Raw genomic sequence first — 18,548 nt, forward strand, 5'->3', positions numbered from 1 at the left:
ACATCCTGGACCCTGGCACCAGGGAGGCAACATACCATCCTGGAGTCCCTTTCACGTGCACAGAAGTGCCTATCTGTGCCCCTGACTATAGAGTCCCCTATGACTATTGCACTTCTGCGCTTTGACCCTCCCTTCTGAACATCAGAGCCAGCCGTGGTGCCACTGCTCTGGCTGCTGCTGTTTTCCCCTGATAGACTATCCCCCCCGACAGTATCCAAAGGGGTATACCTGTTTGAGAGGGGGGACAACCACAGGGGATTCCTGCACTGACTGCCTGCCCCTTCTGGTGGTCACCCATTTCTCTGCCTGCACCTTGGGTGTGACCACATTGAAATAACTGCTATCTATGACGCTTTCCGCCACCTGCATGCTTCTAAGTGCATCCAACTGCTGCTCCAACCGAACCATGTGGTCTGTGAGGAGCTCCAGTTGGGTGCACTTTCTGCAGATGAAGCCATCCGGGACACTGGAAGCCTCCCGGACCTGCCACATCTCACAGTCAGAGCACTACACCCCTCTAATTGACATTGCGTCAATGAATTAGATAATTAAATTTAAAAGTTTTTTAAAAAGTTACTGTTAACTATATGTTACCTAGCACTAGATTTCTACTATAAATGTGAAAGCTAAATACAGTATTCTCCGATCTCTGGCTTAGATACCTCTCTAAATTATAATTAAGTAATTCTGTTTAATTAGTTTACCAATGCTTAATTTTTAAAATTTAGTGTAGATACCCAACCAGCCAATCAGGTCACAGCTTTTCTGTGATGTCACTTCAGTTTCCCCCCCGCCCCCACACACAATTTGAAATGGTAATAAAAGTAAAAATGAGCAAAAATCACTTACTTACCTTCCGAGGGTCTCAGATGCTCTCTGGTTCTCTCCCTGCTGATTAAAAGTTACAGGCCAGAAGAAAGAGAGAGAACAAAACAGTAGGGAGAAAGCACCTTCTCCCACTCTGCACCGAATTACCTAGTTCCAAATTCCCACTCTGGATGTGTCTCACTCAGGCTGTGTCTCTTTGACCTGCGCAAAGCTTACTGAGTCCGCTTTCTGTCTGTCTTTTATACAGACTTCAGCTGACCAGGGTGACTCACACTACTTAAATTTCAAAGAGAAGAATACAATGTGCACCTTTGTGCCCCTAAACAGGCCTCAGGTGACTGACAGATAACTGCCTCTCAGCAATTAGGGTGGGGGGGGGGGTGCTACTCTACCTCCAAGATGGATTCCCCCTTAGTCTCAGATTAGTCACAAAGGGCTCTATCCCACACATGTTGACTGCTCCACATGACGGAGATTAACCCTTGTAACCTTGTTGAGGACTTCAAAAACCCCCTCCCCGAGTTCTTCATTTGCCTTCACTTGCACTACCCTCAAATTCGGAGGAACAGGAATATTTCAACTCTAAAGTAAAGCCCCACCCGCGGTGTCCCAGCCCGGGGCTAACAGGAACTCCCAGTCCAGGTCTGAGACGGTATTTAAAAGGCTCGATAACGAGTCATAGCTGGACGGGCCTCCGCCCGTTACCACGGGAACCTGTGCTCCACGAGCCCCACGGGGAGATAAATGAGTGATCCGTCGTGGTCCAACATCTTTGAAATAAAAAGGGAACAAATGATTTTCACTCTCCACGCAGCAGTCACAGATACAGGAGGAAGCTGTTTTCAGCCCCTCGAGCATGTTTCGGCACTCAAATAGATCATGGCTGATCTGTATCTTAACTCCACCGACCTGCCTTGGTTCTGTAACTCTTGTTGCCCTAAACTAACAAAATACATTGGTGAAGATTTAAAACTGTCATTGCAGTTCTGGAGTCAGTGGTTCGGACATTTCCGGGTCAGTCCCCTCATTCGGCCTACACTTCAGCTGAGACCATCCTAGCCTCCGCTCCGTTATGGCGGCTGTCTTCCCCCACGGGGAAAGGAGAGAAAGGGAGAAGGAGCCGCGGATAAGCAAGCTCATGTGATGGACGATGCGGTGTACAAATTAGAAAGCGCGGGTAAGCAAAAACGAGAACCGAGATCTTGCGAATGACGGGATTTTGCAGTATTCATCTTAAATGCCTCTGTAGTGTTCCGTTGTTTGACTATGCAAGGCTGGTAACTGATCTATGCTCACTGTGCTTGATTAGTTAAGCCTGGGTGTGGACTCAGAGCAATGAACAGATACCATAGGAGCAACTTGAAGCTAGAGCTGGAATAAGCGTGATTGTGGACCTCTTGTGATTGCAGACATTTTGAAAGACTCTTTTGTAAATAAACCTGTTGCTCACTTAAAAACTTGCATCATCTCTGCATTGCTCCATTATATCTAAAATATTAAACAGCTTTGATTGTATCTCCCATTAAATCTGCCACACTTAAGGGAGTACAAGTCTGGTCAATGCAATGTGACCTCATAATTTAATCCATAGCACTGTTGTTTCACAGTGGGTCACTGTCTGTGGGGAGTCTGCACTTTCTCCTCGTGTCTGCGTGGGTTTCCTCCGGGTGCTCCGGTTTCTTCCCACAAGTCCCGAAAGACGTGCTTGTTAGGTGAATTGGACATTCTGAATTCCCCCTCCGTGTAACCGAACAGGCGCCGGAGTGTGGCGACTAGGGGCTTTTCACAGTGACTTCATTGCAGTGTTAATGTAAGCCTACTTGCGACAATAAAGATTATTATTATTACAATCTTTGACCCTTCATCCAGGTTTCCAATCATCCAACAGTGGGATATTTTCTAAGTGGGCAGAAACATGCACGGACACTAAATGCAATTATGCTACTTCTCTGGACTATTTTTAAACAGCTGTGAATCTGTATAAGGCATGCAAACATAGTTCACAGACAACAGTAAATGTGTTAAGTATTTAATTCACACTTGATAAGGGTTCAGAAGATGAGGCACCTCGGACCCACAGAATACTGCCAGACCAGCTGAGTATGTTCATCATTTTCTATTTTACTTTCAGTGAAGAGAAAAGCCCTGGAGTGGAACTTACCAAGGCAGCCTCTGTCTCTCATTAGGGTGTCTTCATGCGTACAGAGTCGAGTTGAACCGACAGACAGCACCACAAGATAACCGAGATAAATTACTGTTACAAATAGAAAGAGAATCGTTGAAGATTATGAAGTTGAATTTGATCCTTTATCTGCACTCCCTGACTTACATTGACCCCACCCCATCAATGCTGCCATCTTAAAATTCTCATCTTTATTTTTCCACGTCCTTCCCTGGCCTCACTCCCTCGCTAGCGCTGCAACCTTCCCCAGCCGGCCAAAACTCTGAAATCTCTACCTTCCTCCAGATCTGGCCCTCTATCCATGTCTCACTCTCTTCAGCCCACTATTAGAGGCCGTGCCTTCAGCTGACTAGGCTGTAAGCGCTCGAATTTCCTTCCTCAACCTCTCCATCACCCTCTCTTCCCTCCCCACTCCAATACCTACTTGTTTCCCCATAATGACGGGAACAGCACCTGAGCACAGAGGAGGCGAAGAAGGTGAGGGATGGCCTAATTGAGGTGTACAAAAATGATGAGGGGGCCTAGACAGGGTGCACTTGTTTGCACCCTAGCTGAGGGGTCACTTACCAGGGGGCATAGATTGAAGGCGATTGGTAGAAGGATTAGAGGGGATATGAGGTAAAACGTTTTCACCCAGAGGATGGTGGGCGTCTGGAATTCGCTGCCTAACTTGGTGTTTCAGGCTGAAATGCTCAACTTATTTAAAAGACACCTGGATCTGTGTCTGAAGTGCTGCAATCTGCAAGGCCACAGACTGGTGCTGGAAAGTGGGATCAAAATGAGCGGCTCGTTTATTTTTGATATAACATGTCAGCATTATGGACCGAATGGCCTCTTAATGCACCATAACCTTTCTATGGTTCAATGTTTCTACGGCTGGTCACCTGTCCTTAATATCTGATGAGACGACGCAGCGTCATTTGCCGTGCGAGATTCCGCTGTGCAGGAAGCACTTTGCAAAGACAAGTTGTTGCTGTTCATTCTCTGCAGCAGGCGGATGGTTTGTTTATTCTGCTCCTTTTCCCTCCTGAGGTTTTGCAGGGAGAACGCGCAAACTCCACACCCCAGGCCGGAATCGGACCCGGGTCCCTGGCGCTGGGAGGCAGCAGTGTCAACCACTGTGCCAGAGTATGTAAGAGACATCTGGTGGTTGTGCAAATACAAATGTGACTTTTTTCCTTCTTTTTTCCCCATTAATCTGTCTTGGTTCCACAACGTTGCCAAATAAAATCCTATCATTTCAGTTCTGAGACTTTCAACTGACCTCCAGTCTCAATAGTACGTTTGGTGCGGGGGAGAATTCAGGACACCCGTGCACCTTTGTGTGAAGAAATGCTTCCTGTTGTCACTTCAGAATAGCCTTGCTCAAATTTCCAATTCAGGAAGAGGATGTTTGGGCTCTGTCACCAGAGGAAATGGTTCTCTTTATCTACCCAATAAAATCCTTGAATTATTTTAAGCACCTTAATTAGGTCACCCATGCATCCGCTGTACTTTGATTAAATTAATTCCTGCGATGAGGGCACTGTTAGCTAGGAACGCATTTTATGCCCACCCCTAATTGCTCTTGAGCCGAAGGACCATTTCAGAGGGTATTTAAGAGTCAACCACATTGCTATGGGTCGGGAGGCAAATTTAGGCCAAATCGGATAATCTATTTAACTCATTCTTAAAGATATTTAACGGCCCAGCCTCCACTGCTCCCTGGGGAAAAGAGTTCCCCAGGCTGACAAACCTTTGAAAGAAAAAAATTCTCCTCAGCTCCTTGACGGGGAGATCCCTTGGGCCGGATTCTCCGTAAGCCGACGCCGGAATTGGGAAAGCCGATTGGGCGGAGTTCGGTTCCAATGCCGAAATTGCGGCAGATGTGGATTTGATGCCAAATCGCCATGCTCCAGCACCCCGACAGCGGTGGCAATGCGTTCCGGAACGCACCTACAGTAGACACCGTTTACTCCGCCTCCGCTGGGCCAAGTTCCCGACAGCGTAGTTCGCTTGTGCTTTTAAAAATCATGAAATTGGCATGGCGGCTGCTAAGGGAGAGAGAGGGGGTACAAAAGGTGTCCAACATCGCCATAGTTTGCTGACGGTTGAACTGCTGGCCGGGGGCCTTCTTCCAGGGCTGGGGGGGAGTCGTGGGGGGTGGCCAGGAGGTGAGCTGTGGGGTTGGGGTGGACGGGCACGGAGCACCATTGCCGCAGCTGGCAAGGCAGCCATGCAGCTGCGCATGCCGCTAACAGACCACTGTGAACTTAGTGCCACGGGTCATATAGGTGGTCCCAGCCGACCCATCAGCGGTATGTGCGATCCAGCGCTACCAGTGCTATCTTGTTGGCTGGGATGAGTGTGTGTGGGTGTGTAATGTGTGTGTGCGGCTGGGATGAGTGTGTGTGGGTGTGTAATGTGTGTGCGCGGCTGGGATGGTTTGTGTGGGGAGTGGAGTGTGTATGTCCGGCTGCAACTTGTCAGCCCCCCGAGTGTCAATCATGGACCCGGCGAATCCCCCACCGTTTTTCATTGGAATCGACTGTGTTCCACGTGGCCCCGGTGCTAGCCCCTCCGCGGTCGCTGAATCGGCCCAGGTCCGGTGCCTGTTTTTCCATTGCAAAAGTCCAGATTCTGCATTGGCGTCAACTCTTAGTCTCAGAAACGGAGAATCCCGCCCATTATTTTTAACCTGTGTCCTCAAGTTCTAGTCTCTCCTACCAGGGGTGTCATTACAGAATCATAGAATCCCTACAGTGCAGGAGGAGGCCATTTGGCCCATGGAGTCTGCACCGACCCTCTGAAAGAGCGCCCTGCCAAAGCTCACTCCCCAACCCTATCCCTGTAACCCCATAACCCCAGCTAATCTTTGGACACAAAGGGACAATTTAGCTAGGCCAATCTACCTAACCTACACAGCTTTGGACTGTGGGAGGAAACCGGAGCACCCGGAGGAGCCCACGCAAAGTCCACACAGACAGTCGCCTGAGGCCAGAATCAAACCCGGGTCCCTGGCGCTTTGAGCCAGCAGTGCTAACCACTGCGCCACCGTGCCGCTCCCACTCATCCTTTCGATATCTACTCTGTCAAGCCCCTTCAGGGTTTTACATGTTTCAATCTGATCACCTCTCATTCTTCTAAACTCCAATGGATACAGGCCCAACTGGCTCAATCTTTTCTAATCAGTCAACCCCTTCATCCTGGGAATAAGTCGAGTGAATCTTCTCTGAAGTACTTCTGATGTGATGATACATTTTATCAAGAAGGAGACCGGAACTGTACACTGTGCTCCAGATGTGGTCCCATCAACGGCCTGCACAACGCTTAAAAAATGTTCTCAATTTTCTATTCTATTCCTCTTGCAATGACCGACATTTCATTTGTCTTCCTTTTTTTTAAAGATATATTTTATTCAAGATTTTTTGGCCAAACATAACAGTACATAGTGTTTCCTTTATACATCAATAAAACAATATAAATAACAATGGCCAGTTTTAAACAAATAAATAAATAATAGATGAACAAAATCAAAAACAAAACTAAATGGCAACTGCCTTGTCCACGATAAATACTCTCCAAAAATACAATCCAACAATCCAATATACAATTACATATACCAAATACCTATGCATATACAATAACATCCCTGAGAGTCCTTCTGATTCCCCCCCCCCCCGGGTTGCTGCTGCTGTCTTCTTCTTTTCCATTCCCTCTATCTTTCTGTGAGGTATTCGACGAACGGTTGCCACCGCCTGGTGAACCCTTGAGCCGACCCCCTTAGAACAAACTTAATCCGTTCCAACTTTATAAACCCTGCCATGTCATTTATCCAGGTCTCCACACCCGGGGGCTTGGCTTCCTTCCACATTAACAATATCCTGCGCCGGGCTACTAGGGACGCAAAGGCCAAAACATCAGCCTCTTTCGCCTCCTGCACTTCCGGCTCTTCTGCAACCCCAAATATAGCCAGCCCCCAGCTTGGTTCGACCTGGACCCCCACCACCTTCGATAGCACCTTTGCCACCCCCACCCAAAACCCCTGTAGTGCCGGGCATGACCAGAACATGTGGGTATGATTCGCTGGGCTTCTCGAGCATCTCGCACACCTATCCTCTACTCCAAAAAATTTACTGAGCCGTGCTCCAGTCATATGCGCCCTGTGTAACACCTTAAATTGTTCATTTGTCTTCCTATTTGCTTGCTGTACCTACACGCTCGGATTTTAGGATTTGACGCAGAAGTCACTGAGCAGCGGCCAGGAATGGGACGGCACAGCGGCACGGTGGGTCAGCACTGCTGCCTCACAGCGCCAGGGTCCCGGGGTCAATTCCGGCTTGGGTCACTGCCTGTGTGCAGTTTGCACGTTCCCCCCGTGTCTGCATGGGTTTCCTCCGGGTGCTCCGGTTTCCTCCCACAGTCCAAACATGCACAGGTTAGGTGGATTGGTCATGCTAAATTTCCCCTTCGTGTCCAAAGATGTGCAGGTTTGGTGGGGTTACGGAAATAGGGCAAGGGAGCGGATCGAGGGAGGGTGCTCCTTCAGAGGGGTCGGTGCAGATTTGATGGTCTGAATGACCTCCTTCTGCGCTGTAGGGACTCTATGATTTGAATTCGATGTCCCATATTTATCTTCCTCGTGACACCTAAGAGAGTGCAGTTAAAGAGCGGCTTATCAAATCTACAGGGCTTCCAAAGCATCCTTTGAAGAGCAGGTGTGGATTGCCTCACCAGGAAAATGCAATATTTCACAAAGATGCTTTTTTTAATGTCAGGGTTGGCTTGCTTTTGCAAAACCTTTATCCTTTACTCCCTTAGTCATGAACCTCCAGTGCATCTTTCTGTCGAGGAAGCTCCTTTAGAGTGCAATCTATTTTTAAACCTCGTTGCGCATCGGGGGTCACCTGACTGGACAGAAGCGAGAAGGAACATTCTCCCACACAGTAGTTGGCTGTAGCGGCTTGGGAGAGGCCGAAATGTCTTTACGCAGGTTTGGAGTCTGTTTAAGAAAACACATTTCAAAAGACCCTTCTCCAACAATGAACGGAAGCAGGAAGTTTCCACCTCAAGTATTTCCCCTGCAATTTTTGTGGAATGTTTTTTGTTTATTGACAGGACGGTGACCTGATTGTATTTGGGTAGAAAATTCCTCACAGTTTGAAGATCCAGCCGGCCTGTCCTGAGAAACTTGTTCCCTTCAAGTAAAGGAAGAAAGTCCGAAGAACATGGGGAACAGGAGCAGGAGTAGGCCATTTGGCCCATGAGCCTTCTCCGCCATAGAAAAAGGTCATGACATATCTTCCTTAGCTACAGCCCTGGACTAACTCCACATGTCTTCGTATCTGTATATCCATTAAAGTTAATCAATGATGAAGTGGCCACAATTGTCTGGGGTAGAGATTTCGTAAAGGTAACAATCCTGAAGCAGACCAAGGCAGGCCAGCAGCACGGTTCAATTCCCGTACCAGCCTCCCCGAACAGGCGCCGGAATATGGCGACTAGGGGCTTTTCACAGTAATTTCATTTGAAGCCTACTTGTGACAATAAGCGATTTTCATTTCATTTCTTGTCACCTCCTAAATGGCCACACCCCCCTCCCCCCACCCCGCCCCGCCTCACCCTGAGACCGCGACCCTCCAGCTCAAACTCCCCAGCCAGAGGGAAATATCCTCTCAGCAGTTCCGTCAGGAGGCGGATCCATCAACTGAGATCCAGGGTTGGATTACTCTTCAATGTTGAGCTCGCTGATCTCAGCCAAGGTAGTGGATGGGGCGGGCTGGCCAGAGGTGACGGGGTTGTTGCACTTGACATGACCACCAGCCAGTGGTCCCCCTGCTGACAGCCATCCCCTGGCATTGTGCTGAAATGTGTGCAGTCATCAGGCGAGGAGAAGCTAGGGATTGGTTGTGGTGCCCGAAGACTCGTGGATCCCACCAGCTCTCATCAGCTCGGCTTAAATAGTAAAAATATGTCCGTGAATGAGTTACATCTATGGAAATGAGGAGTCTTCCCCTGGGAGACGAAAGGAAATTCAGAAGGACAGAGATAAAAGAGAAAACTATTCCTCAGACACTCAGTGCCGTTGTGTGCTGTGCTTTTCTCTGATCCCCTGTGCCATCTGGTACCAAGATGAAATGAAAAATGAAAATCGCTTATTGTCACAAGTAGGCTTCAAATGAAGTTACTGTGAAAAGCCCCTAGTCGCCACATTCCGGCACCTGTTTGGGGAGGCTGTTACGGGAATTGAACCGTGCTGCTGGCCTGCCTTGGTCTGCTTTCAAAGCCAGCGATTTAGCCCTGTGCTAAACAGGATTCTCTGTTTCTGAGACTATAGTGTTGACGCCAACACAGCATCCGTGAACTTTAACGCAGAAAGAAACGGCGCTACCCCTGGACCCTGAACATAATCCGATTCAAATGAAAAACGGTGCGGGATTCACCGAGTCCGTGATCGACACTCGGGAGGCTGACGAGCTGCAGCCGCACATTCACATTATAAACCCCAGACACACTCACCCCAGCAAAAAATATGGCACAGGTCGTGCTGGAGCGCACCCATACAGCTAATGTGTTGGCTGGGACCAGAGGGCACCCAGGGGGGCTCTGGGGGACACCTATCTGACCCATGGCAGTAGGTTCAAAGTGGGCTGTCAGCGGTGTGCGCAGCTCCATGGCTGCCTTGCCGGCTGCGGCAATGGTGTTTCGTGCCCATCCACCCCGACCCCACAGCCCACCTCCTGGCCACCACTCACTACTCCCCCCGGACCTGGCAGAAGTCCCCCGCACCCCCCCGGCCAGCGGCACAACTGTCAGGCAAACTATGACGATCTTGGACACCTTCCCCCCTCTCTCTCCCCCAGAAACCACCACGCCGGTTTCACAATTTCTAAAGGCATAAGTGAACCACACCGTCGGGAACTCGGCTCATCGGCCGCGGAGAATCGGGGAGGCCTGGGAGAACACCGGGTCGGGCCTGCTAATGATATGCAAACGGTGTCTACTGTATGTGTGTTCTGGAATGCATTGACGCCGCTGTCGAGGTGCTGGAGCATTGAGTTGGTGTCAAATTTCTGCTCACGGAAAATCCCGCTGTAAAGTTCTTGGGTCAGAAACAGTTAAATATTCAGCTCGAGACATTGAGAATTAGAATATGCAAGAGCTGTTAAACATGGATCCTTTATTACCTCTCTTTGCAGACTCCCTTTGCTGGTACATGACTCAAGTGGACAAAATGCATATTGCAGTTTTCAATACAGTACTAAAGCTTGCACAATATTCCAGGTATGGTCTCACCAATGCCTTGTACAGTTGCAACAACATTTCCTTACCTTTGTACTCTATTCCTTTAGCTATAAATGCCCACATTCCATTCACTTTCTTTATTGTCTGCTGTACCTGCATGCTCCTGCATTCCTCTGCATAGGAGCACCCCAAAGTCTCTCGCCATTGAGATAATAAGCTGCCTTCTCATTTTTCTGACCAAATGCCATGACCTCACACTTATCCACGTTAAACTCCTCTGCTACATTTTGGCCCACTCGCCTAACCTATCTGTATCCATTTGTAAGGTTCCGGCGTTACGGCTTTTCCCACTCGCTGTGACGTTTCAAAAACAAAAGAATCACTGCTTCATTAAAGTATGAAGAAGCTTCAAAGATTTGATTTCTTCATGAAGACTTGGACTGAATATTCTATTCCACATCCTGTTTATGTGTAGGCTGTCGGGAAATTTCTAAACCAGGTTCCATTGCAACACCTCCTCCCCTCCTTTTTTAAAAAAAGAACCAAAACAAAAGTGGGAACTTAAATGATTGAGTTTTGAATTGATCCTTAAGTAGGAGTTATGGGGCTCCACAGTTTTGCCAAAGTTGCTCATGCACCTCAAGAATACCCTCCAGGAGTGCACCCTCGAAGAGCCACCCTGGAGATTGGTGAAGGGAACCACTGTTTTCCAATTTCCTGCTTTGCATTTGAAGTCGGGAACCGCTGACCTATGCAGGCATTGCCGTGTGTTTATCAAATTGCGGCGTTTAGCAACGCATCCCGCCACCCTCTGATATCGTTCAATCTGCTAAACCAGTTCTGGTTTTCTGCAAGAGCAATTGAGCTAGTTCCACTCCCCTCGTCTTTCCCTATCGGCAGGTGGTGATGTAGTGGCATTGTCACTGGACTAGTGATCTAGGGTAATTCTCTGGAGACCTGGGTTCGAATCCCAACCTGGCAGATGGGGGAATTTGAATTCGATGAAAATCTATAATCAATGAAACCATTGTTGTAAAAACCCATCTGGTTCATTAATGTCCATTAGGGAAGGAAATCTGCCGTCCTTACCCAGTCTGGCCTACATGTGACTCCAGACCCACGGCAAGGTGGTTGATTCTTAACTGCCCCTCTGGAATGGCCCAGCTATTCTCTCCTGTAAGCAATCTTCAGAGGCACACCTAAGTGGGGTCAGTGTTGGCAGGATATTCAACTTTAGGTTATTCAACTTCAGGTGGCATGGCAGCTGACCCCAATTCTGGCTGCAATCACACCCCCCCCCCCCCCCCCCCCCCCACCCCGGTCGACCTTTGCAATCCTCTACCCCAGAGATCTGTGGAGGTGTAGTCATTGGGCGGGAGTTTCCAGCACCCGTGCAGTGTGTTTTGTGGACCATTGTCTGGCGGCGGGACCGGAAAACTACGGACCCGGGAAGGGGGCTCTTTCGGAGGGTCGGTGCAGACCCGATGGGCTGAATGGCCTCCTGCTGCACAGAAGTGATTCTAAGATTGGACATCTCCCCTGTTCTCCTTCACAATGACACCATGGGATCTTGCTTACAGATAGATAGATAGATCGACAGATTATATATAGTATGTAGCTAGTTAGATAATTGACAAATAAAATAAAGCTTTTCATTGGTACTATACTTCCAAAAGCACCGTACAACATTGGAGTCATTGTTGTGATACAAGAAATGAGGCAACCAATTTGTGCAGTCAGCTTCCATTCACACCAATGTGATAATAATCTGTTTTAGTGATGTTGGTTAATGGTATAAAGGAGAGAGAGGAGACAGTATTTACGTGCAGAAAGCATCGTCTGCGTGGGTTTCCTCCGGGTGCTCCGGTTTCCTCCCACAAGTCCCGAAAGACGTGCTTGTTAGGTGAATTGGACATTCTGAATTCTCCCTCCGTGTCCCCGAACAGGCTCCGGAATGTGGCGACGAGGGGCTTTTCACAGTAACTTCATTAAAGTGTTAATGTAAGCGTACTGTGACACTAATGAAGATTATTATTATATTGCTTCTTTAATTGCCTTTTCTGTTCCCCCACATTTTGACTTGACACAAGCAGTACTCACTCAGTCCCGGATAGAACCGTCTCTGGTCCATATTTTTCTCATGGAGTAGTCTCTCGCAGTCCTGCTCCCAGTCACTGTGGACTTAATGTGAGCATCGGCAAGCAGCTCCTCCAGCTGTGCACAGCCTGGCTCGACACCAGGAACTATGAATAATAATCAGGGTGGGAGGATCCTTAAAGGCGTACAACATTAATAGAGGTCGGTCTTTTCAGGAACTGTTGTTTTTTTATTTACAGGAATAATGAACAGGTCAAAATGACGGTGTGCAGTAATGAAAACTCTGGCAACAATAACATGCAAAGTTGGTTCACAAATATATATCTGGAAGCTTGTTCCGCACGGTAACTGCACAGCAGGTACTGAAGGCGACAGATGAGCTTTTATGACATTTTTGAATCAGTTTTTTTACACGGTGGGCTTTTTTTTTACAAACATTCACTGGGAGATGGCACATTCCACTTAGGAATCAAAATCAGTGTTTATTTAATTTGAGTAAGGGGAGAGTGTGCCAAGATTTAACAATCAAGGTGAAAGACAGGCTGGGGTTGATCTCTGGACACTAAGGGACAACTGATCATGGCCAATCCACCTAACCCGCACATCTTTGGACTGTGGGAGGAAACCGGAGCACCCGGAGGAAACCCACGCAGACACGGGGAGAAGGTGCAAACTCCGCACAGACAGTGACCCGAGGCCGGAATCGAGCCTGGGTCCTTGGTGCTGTCAGGCAGCAGTGCTAACCCCTGTGTCGCCCTGCCCCTTTCTTCAAATTGACACCAGGGGAACTTCTTTGTCCGGTGAGGCCTTGGTTTAATGTGTCATCTGAAAGACAGAACCTGCTCTGGGCAGAGTCACGAGGGGAAAGGACACCAATTTAAGATGATTGGCAAAAGAAGCAATATTGATTGGAGGAAAATCTTATTTTCACCCAGCAGGCCGTTCGGACCGGGAATGCATTCCCCGACAGGCGAATTTAATCGCGACATTCAAAAGAGGGATTGGAAATTATCTGCAGGGGAAAAAACTTCCAGGGCCGAGGGTTGGGAGTGGGACCAGATGAGTTGCCTTTGCCGAGAGCTGGCACAGACATGGCCGGCCAAATGGCCCCCCTCCTGTGCTGTAACCGTTCTGTAATCTTTGGCAGTGCAACATCGCAAGGCTGGAGGGTCTGCCTGGATTTTTACTCTACGCTGAAATCCCTGGAGTGGGTCTTGGATCCAAAACCTTCTGCGCCAGAGGCAGGGGTGCTACCCACTTGTGCTGATGTCACCGAGTGACTGGAAGCTTGCTCAACGAGGTAATTTTCAATGATGACCTTCACGGGAGGGAGTGGTTCAGAGAGGGAATCCCAGAATTGGATTTGGATTTGGTTTATTGCGACCTGTACCGCGGTACAGTGAAGTGTATTGTCCTGTGTACAGTCCAGACAGATCGTTCCATACATGAAAAACGTAGGACGCACGATAAATACACAATGTAAATACCTGGGTACTGACATCGGGTGAAGCATACGGAGTGTGGTACTACTCAGTAGAGAAGATGTGCGAAGAGATCAGATTGATCCATAAGAGTCATTCAGGAGCCTGGAAACAGTGGGGAGGAACCTTTTTTCAACCTGTTAGTGCGTGTTCTCAGACTTTCTCTATCTCCTGCGCGATGGAAGAGGTTGGAAGAGAGAATAACCCAGGTGGGAGGGCCCTTTGATTATGCTGCCCGATTTCCCAAGGCAGCGGGAGATGTAGACAGAATTAATGGACGTGGGGCAGTGATGTGTTGGGTGTTCTGGATCACAAACAGGTCACCAACACTGGAAGTGGTGCAACTCTATTTTATTACAAGGTTAACTATTTAAACATACTTGAACTGTGGGTAAATACGACACCAGCTTTAACTATAGACCTTTGCCTAGTCCTAACCAGGTGATGCACTCAGCTCATGGTGATTGTCTGTGTTGCAGGCTGCGAGCTCTGTGCTCCTTGCTGGCTGCTACTCGAATGAGCGGGAACTCTGATGTCCCCTGCCTTTATAGTGCGTATGCTCTCACTGGTGATTGGCTGCGGTGTTGTGTATGTTGATTGGTCCCACTGTGTGTCCATCAGTGTGTGTGTCTGCAGCATGATATACTGGTGTATATTATGACAGGCAGGTTCGCGTGATGGACTGGGCGGTGTTCACAGCTCTCTGTAGTTTCTTACAGTCTTGGGCCGAGCAGTGGCCATACCAGGCTGTGATGCAGCCAGATGAGATGCTTTCGATGGTGCATCGGTAAAAATTGGTAAGAGTCAATTTGAACATGCCAAATTTCCTTCGTTTCCTGAGGAGGTATAGGCGCTGTTGCGCTTAGTTGGTCATAGTGTTGACGTGGGTGGACCAGGACAGATTGTTGGTGATATGTATGCCTAAGAATTTGAAGCTGCTAACCATCTCCACCTCGGCAACATTGATGCAGACAGGGATGTGTACAGTACTTTGCTTCCTGAAGTCAATGACCACCTCCTTAGTTTTGTTGAGGTTGAGGGAGAGATTGTTGTTGTTACACCACTCCACTAGGTTCTCTATCTCCCTCCTGTACTCTGACTCATGGTTGTTCGAGATCCGACCCACTACGGTCGCGTAATCAGCAAACTAGAACAAAGCCTTATCGGATACACCTGGTACCTTATTGTGTTCCTCGGGAGTTTTACAACCACGGGGCCACGTTTGAAGGGCGGGGAATGGTGTTATGTAGACAAGTGCAGCCGTGAGCGCCCAAATATAACAAATCACAACGTAACTGCTTCTGGTGACGTTGGCCAAGGGATTAGGGTTGGTCAGAAAACTGAGAGAGCTCCACTGCTCTTCTGTCAAGTGCCCCGTTGAATCTTTCATGCCTGCGTAACAATCAGACCAGGCCTTGGCCTAACATCTCAGGAACAACGCTCCTCTGACAGAGCAGCACCCCCTCCATACCACACCCAAGTGTCAGCCTAGGTTTCGTGCTCAAGTCGCTGGTGTGGGATTTGAACCCATGGCCATGTCATGCTTTATTGATTATTGATAGCTTACAGGCATTAGGCAGATAGGAACTATTTTACGCTCGCATCATAGAATCATCGCACAATACAGCATTGGCGGAGGCCATTTGGATCGTCAGTTTCAGAGTGGAGCTGAGCTACACAGGCCAGTAATGCCCCACGTTCCACCCCTGTTCCACTCTGGGTTAGCCTGCCTCAGCCGAGGTTCTATAGCCAGCCTCTGCGCCAGTGTTCCCTCGAGTTTCCTGCTCAATTTGCTGCGCTGTGCAACTCTATTAAGATTGGTGCTCGGCTGTGCAGCTTCAAGGAGAATGTTGAGTGTGCGCGGCACACTTCTGTGCAGTGGTGCATCCGTGCACCTGGCTCTGAGATCCTAAGCTAGTGATTGGCAAATCAGCCATACAGCAGTGCAAGCAGGGCAGTGTAACTTCAAGAGCAGGTACCAGTGCCAACTGGCATGAATGAGATAACACAGTGCCATCAGTAAGACTGGTAGTGTAGGACTTGCTCCACAATCGGACAGAAGGTCTTTTTTCCACTGGTTCATGTACGGAGGCGAGGTGGCAACTGAATAACCAAAAGGGGTCAACTAATCAACAGCCCACTCATTCTGAAAACTGCGGTGGTCGGTGATGCAATGTGGGCGGTCAGCTGGCCTCCGTCACTTGTCTACTCCCTGCCAACGGGCATGAAGCAAGTCCGCGATTCTCCCCAAGGTGCCTCCTGAAGATCTCTCGAAGCAGTGAAGCCAGAAATTGGCCTGCATATTCCTCTAAAAGTGCAGGACCGCGACTGAAATGGTCAGGAACTTTCCAACCCGCGAAGGTAATGCTGCCACATCATGTTCCCTCACACAAATGCTGTCCCTCCTTCAACGGCTTTGTCAGCATGGCCAATCTTCCAGGTGAAACACAGGATGGTAATATTGATACCAAATTATTTAAATCCTTTCCTGTTGAGATAATCAAAACAAAATAGTGACACGTGAGGTGTAAGCATCAATGTACCAGGTCGAATAGCCATGCTCAGCTTTTAGAACATAACCATATATTAAATACTCAATCTGCAACATCTATATAAGTCAGGCCTACCAACCCTGGAGTCACGACCTCATTTAACCAGCCATGAAAAGATGCAATACATCAGTCAAGTGACTGTAGGGAGATATTCTGCTCAGAATGAATTCACTTTACGTAGGTAGGAGGAAGAACTTAGCAGAAAGGCCAGAACCGATAGGCTCAGATTCTTATTAGCGAGTAGGACGGCACGGTGTCACAGTCGTTAGCACTACTGCCCCACAGCGCCAGGGACCCAGGTTCAATTCCAGCCTCAGGTGACTGTCGGTGTGGAGTTTGCACTTTCTCCCCGTGTCTGCATGGGTTTCCTCCGGGTGATCCGGTTTGCTCCCGCAGTCCAAAGATGAGCAGGTTAGGTGGATTGGCCACGCTAAATTTCCCCTTGGTGTCCAAAGATGTACAGGTTGGGTGGATTGGCCGTGTTGAATTGCCCCGTAGTGTCCAGGGATGTGCAGGTTAGGTGGATTGGCCATGCTAAATTGCCCCTTAGTGGCCAGGGATGTGCAGGTTAGGTGGATTGGCCATGCTAAATTGCCCCTTAATGTCCAAAAAGGTGAGGTGAGGTTACGGGAATGGGGCAGGGGTTGGGCTTGGGTCGGGTGCTCTTTCAGAGGGTAGGTGCAGATTCACTGGGCCGAACAGCCTCTTACTGCACAGTTGGGATTCTATGATAAACAGATTGTCATTGCACGGACCCATTGAAAAGATATTGCATGCTGATGTAATGGCATTTATACACGTGTGAGGTCCACACACTTTGAGGACTTTCTGGTCTTACGGAAGCTAATGTGAGCAGTGATGTTGACATGCTTCCTAAAGGGTCCCTGGTACACAAATGTAAACCTGTGCCCATATCTTATCTTACTTTCATTGCCCGTAGGCGATTGCGTTCAAGGACAATTAGGGATGGGCAATCGAAGTCTACATCCGATGAGAAAATAAAAAATGTCTCATGGCAGTTCATCCAATATCCGGGAAAATCAAAAATCTGGCACAGTCTCCATCTTGAGAATGCTGAGTTATGGACATTTGTTAATTGTATCCCATTCGCCTGCTTCAATAAAGAGTGTTTCAACGTTCCTTAATCCCCAAACTTGCATTGGAGGAAAAGGAAGTATAATAATGTCCCGTAAAGCCTCCACAAGTCACATCATTTACATCAAAGGTTACGAGTCATTGGCTGGCCAATGGGCCAGCAGTTATTTCCACTGGGTGGATGAATACATGGTGTGATGTTGAGCACTCAGCCCAAGGTCAGTGACTATTTTCTCAGTGGTGAAGGAGTATTATGACAGCTCAGCATGACTGGTAACAAAGCATTTCCTTCACAGTGGACCAATGGCCTACTTACTGTTGCAGTGGTCATCGGCACGCTGACAGATCCAGAATCCGCGAAGATAGCTTTCTTCCTGATCATGCACAGCCGATTGAACCAGGCCCTGTATCCATCTCTCACCTTTGGCCGCAAGTTACACAGAAAGCAGATTTTAATCGACATGTTTCAAACAGAAAATCCAGGCTTATCTTGAAGGGACGCTATTTCACAGAAGTCATATCCTTGTTCTTTTAATAATCCATATCACACACTACACTGGTGGCCTTTGGCAGACACGTTGCTTCCTGCCTCTCCATTCATTGCCTGTCCGCCCATGGGATGTTGATGGGCTGGGATTTTGTGTTGTTTTGCTCCACAGCAACTAAAGGCTTTGAGGAGACGGAGTCAATTCATCTAACACCCAGCAAGTCTTCCTGCACCATTTGCTCTTGCTACATGCAAGTTTGTACAGTTTAAGAAAACAAATACAAAGAGTGAGCCATTGTTCAAGAGGACACGGTGCTCCCTTTGTAAGGGGCACGGGTGTGGGGGTGGGGGTGGGGGGGGGGGGAAAGGATAGGACAGAGAGAGGGAATGTGTGGAATCAGTATGAGAGAAGACGGTAGAGAGGAGAGGACACAGAGGAGAGAGAAGGGAAGAGGGGGATGGAAGGAATGGGAAAAAAAGGAGGGAAGTAAGGTCGCGAGAGGGGAGGGAGACAGGGGAGAAGGGAGGTAAGGGGAGGAGGGAGAGAGATAAAGGGAAGGGATGGGAGATGGGAGAGGTGAGGAGGTGCAAAATGGAGAAGG

The 18,548-nt window shown here is 48.5% G+C and overlaps 2 protein-coding genes across 3 annotated transcripts in view; both read right to left on the reverse strand.

Annotated features, from left to right (window-relative positions):
• Window positions 1-12,464, reverse strand: part of LOC140403313 (adhesion G protein-coupled receptor E3-like) — a 69,164-nt gene extending 56,700 nt beyond the window's left edge. Inside the window, exons 1-2 of the mRNA XM_072491157.1 lie at window positions 12,335-12,464; window positions 2,990-3,082 (exon numbers count right to left, since the gene is read on the reverse strand). Coding sequence (XP_072347258.1) covers window positions 2,990-3,082; window positions 12,335-12,365 — 124 coding nt within the window. The 5' untranslated portion in view covers window positions 12,366-12,464. The remainder of the gene's footprint in view (window positions 1-2,989; window positions 3,083-12,334) is intronic.
• A 1,684-nt stretch (window positions 12,465-14,148) lies between these two features.
• The window catches only part of LOC140403314 (adhesion G protein-coupled receptor E3-like), a 65,762-nt gene continuing 61,362 nt past the window's right edge, over window positions 14,149-18,548 (reverse strand). For both annotated transcript variants that reach the window (XM_072491159.1, XM_072491158.1), the window contains 2 exons: window positions 17,776-17,880; window positions 14,149-16,300 (listed from right to left, as the gene is read on the reverse strand). In XM_072491159.1, coding sequence (XP_072347260.1) covers window positions 16,289-16,300; window positions 17,776-17,880 — 117 coding nt within the window. In that variant the 3' untranslated portion in view covers window positions 14,149-16,288. The remainder of the gene's footprint in view (window positions 16,301-17,775; window positions 17,881-18,548) is intronic.

Source organism: Scyliorhinus torazame, chromosome 27, assembly GCF_047496885.1.
Source record: "Scyliorhinus torazame isolate Kashiwa2021f chromosome 27, sScyTor2.1, whole genome shotgun sequence".
NCBI classification, from domain to species: domain Eukaryota; kingdom Metazoa; phylum Chordata; class Chondrichthyes; order Carcharhiniformes; family Scyliorhinidae; genus Scyliorhinus; species Scyliorhinus torazame.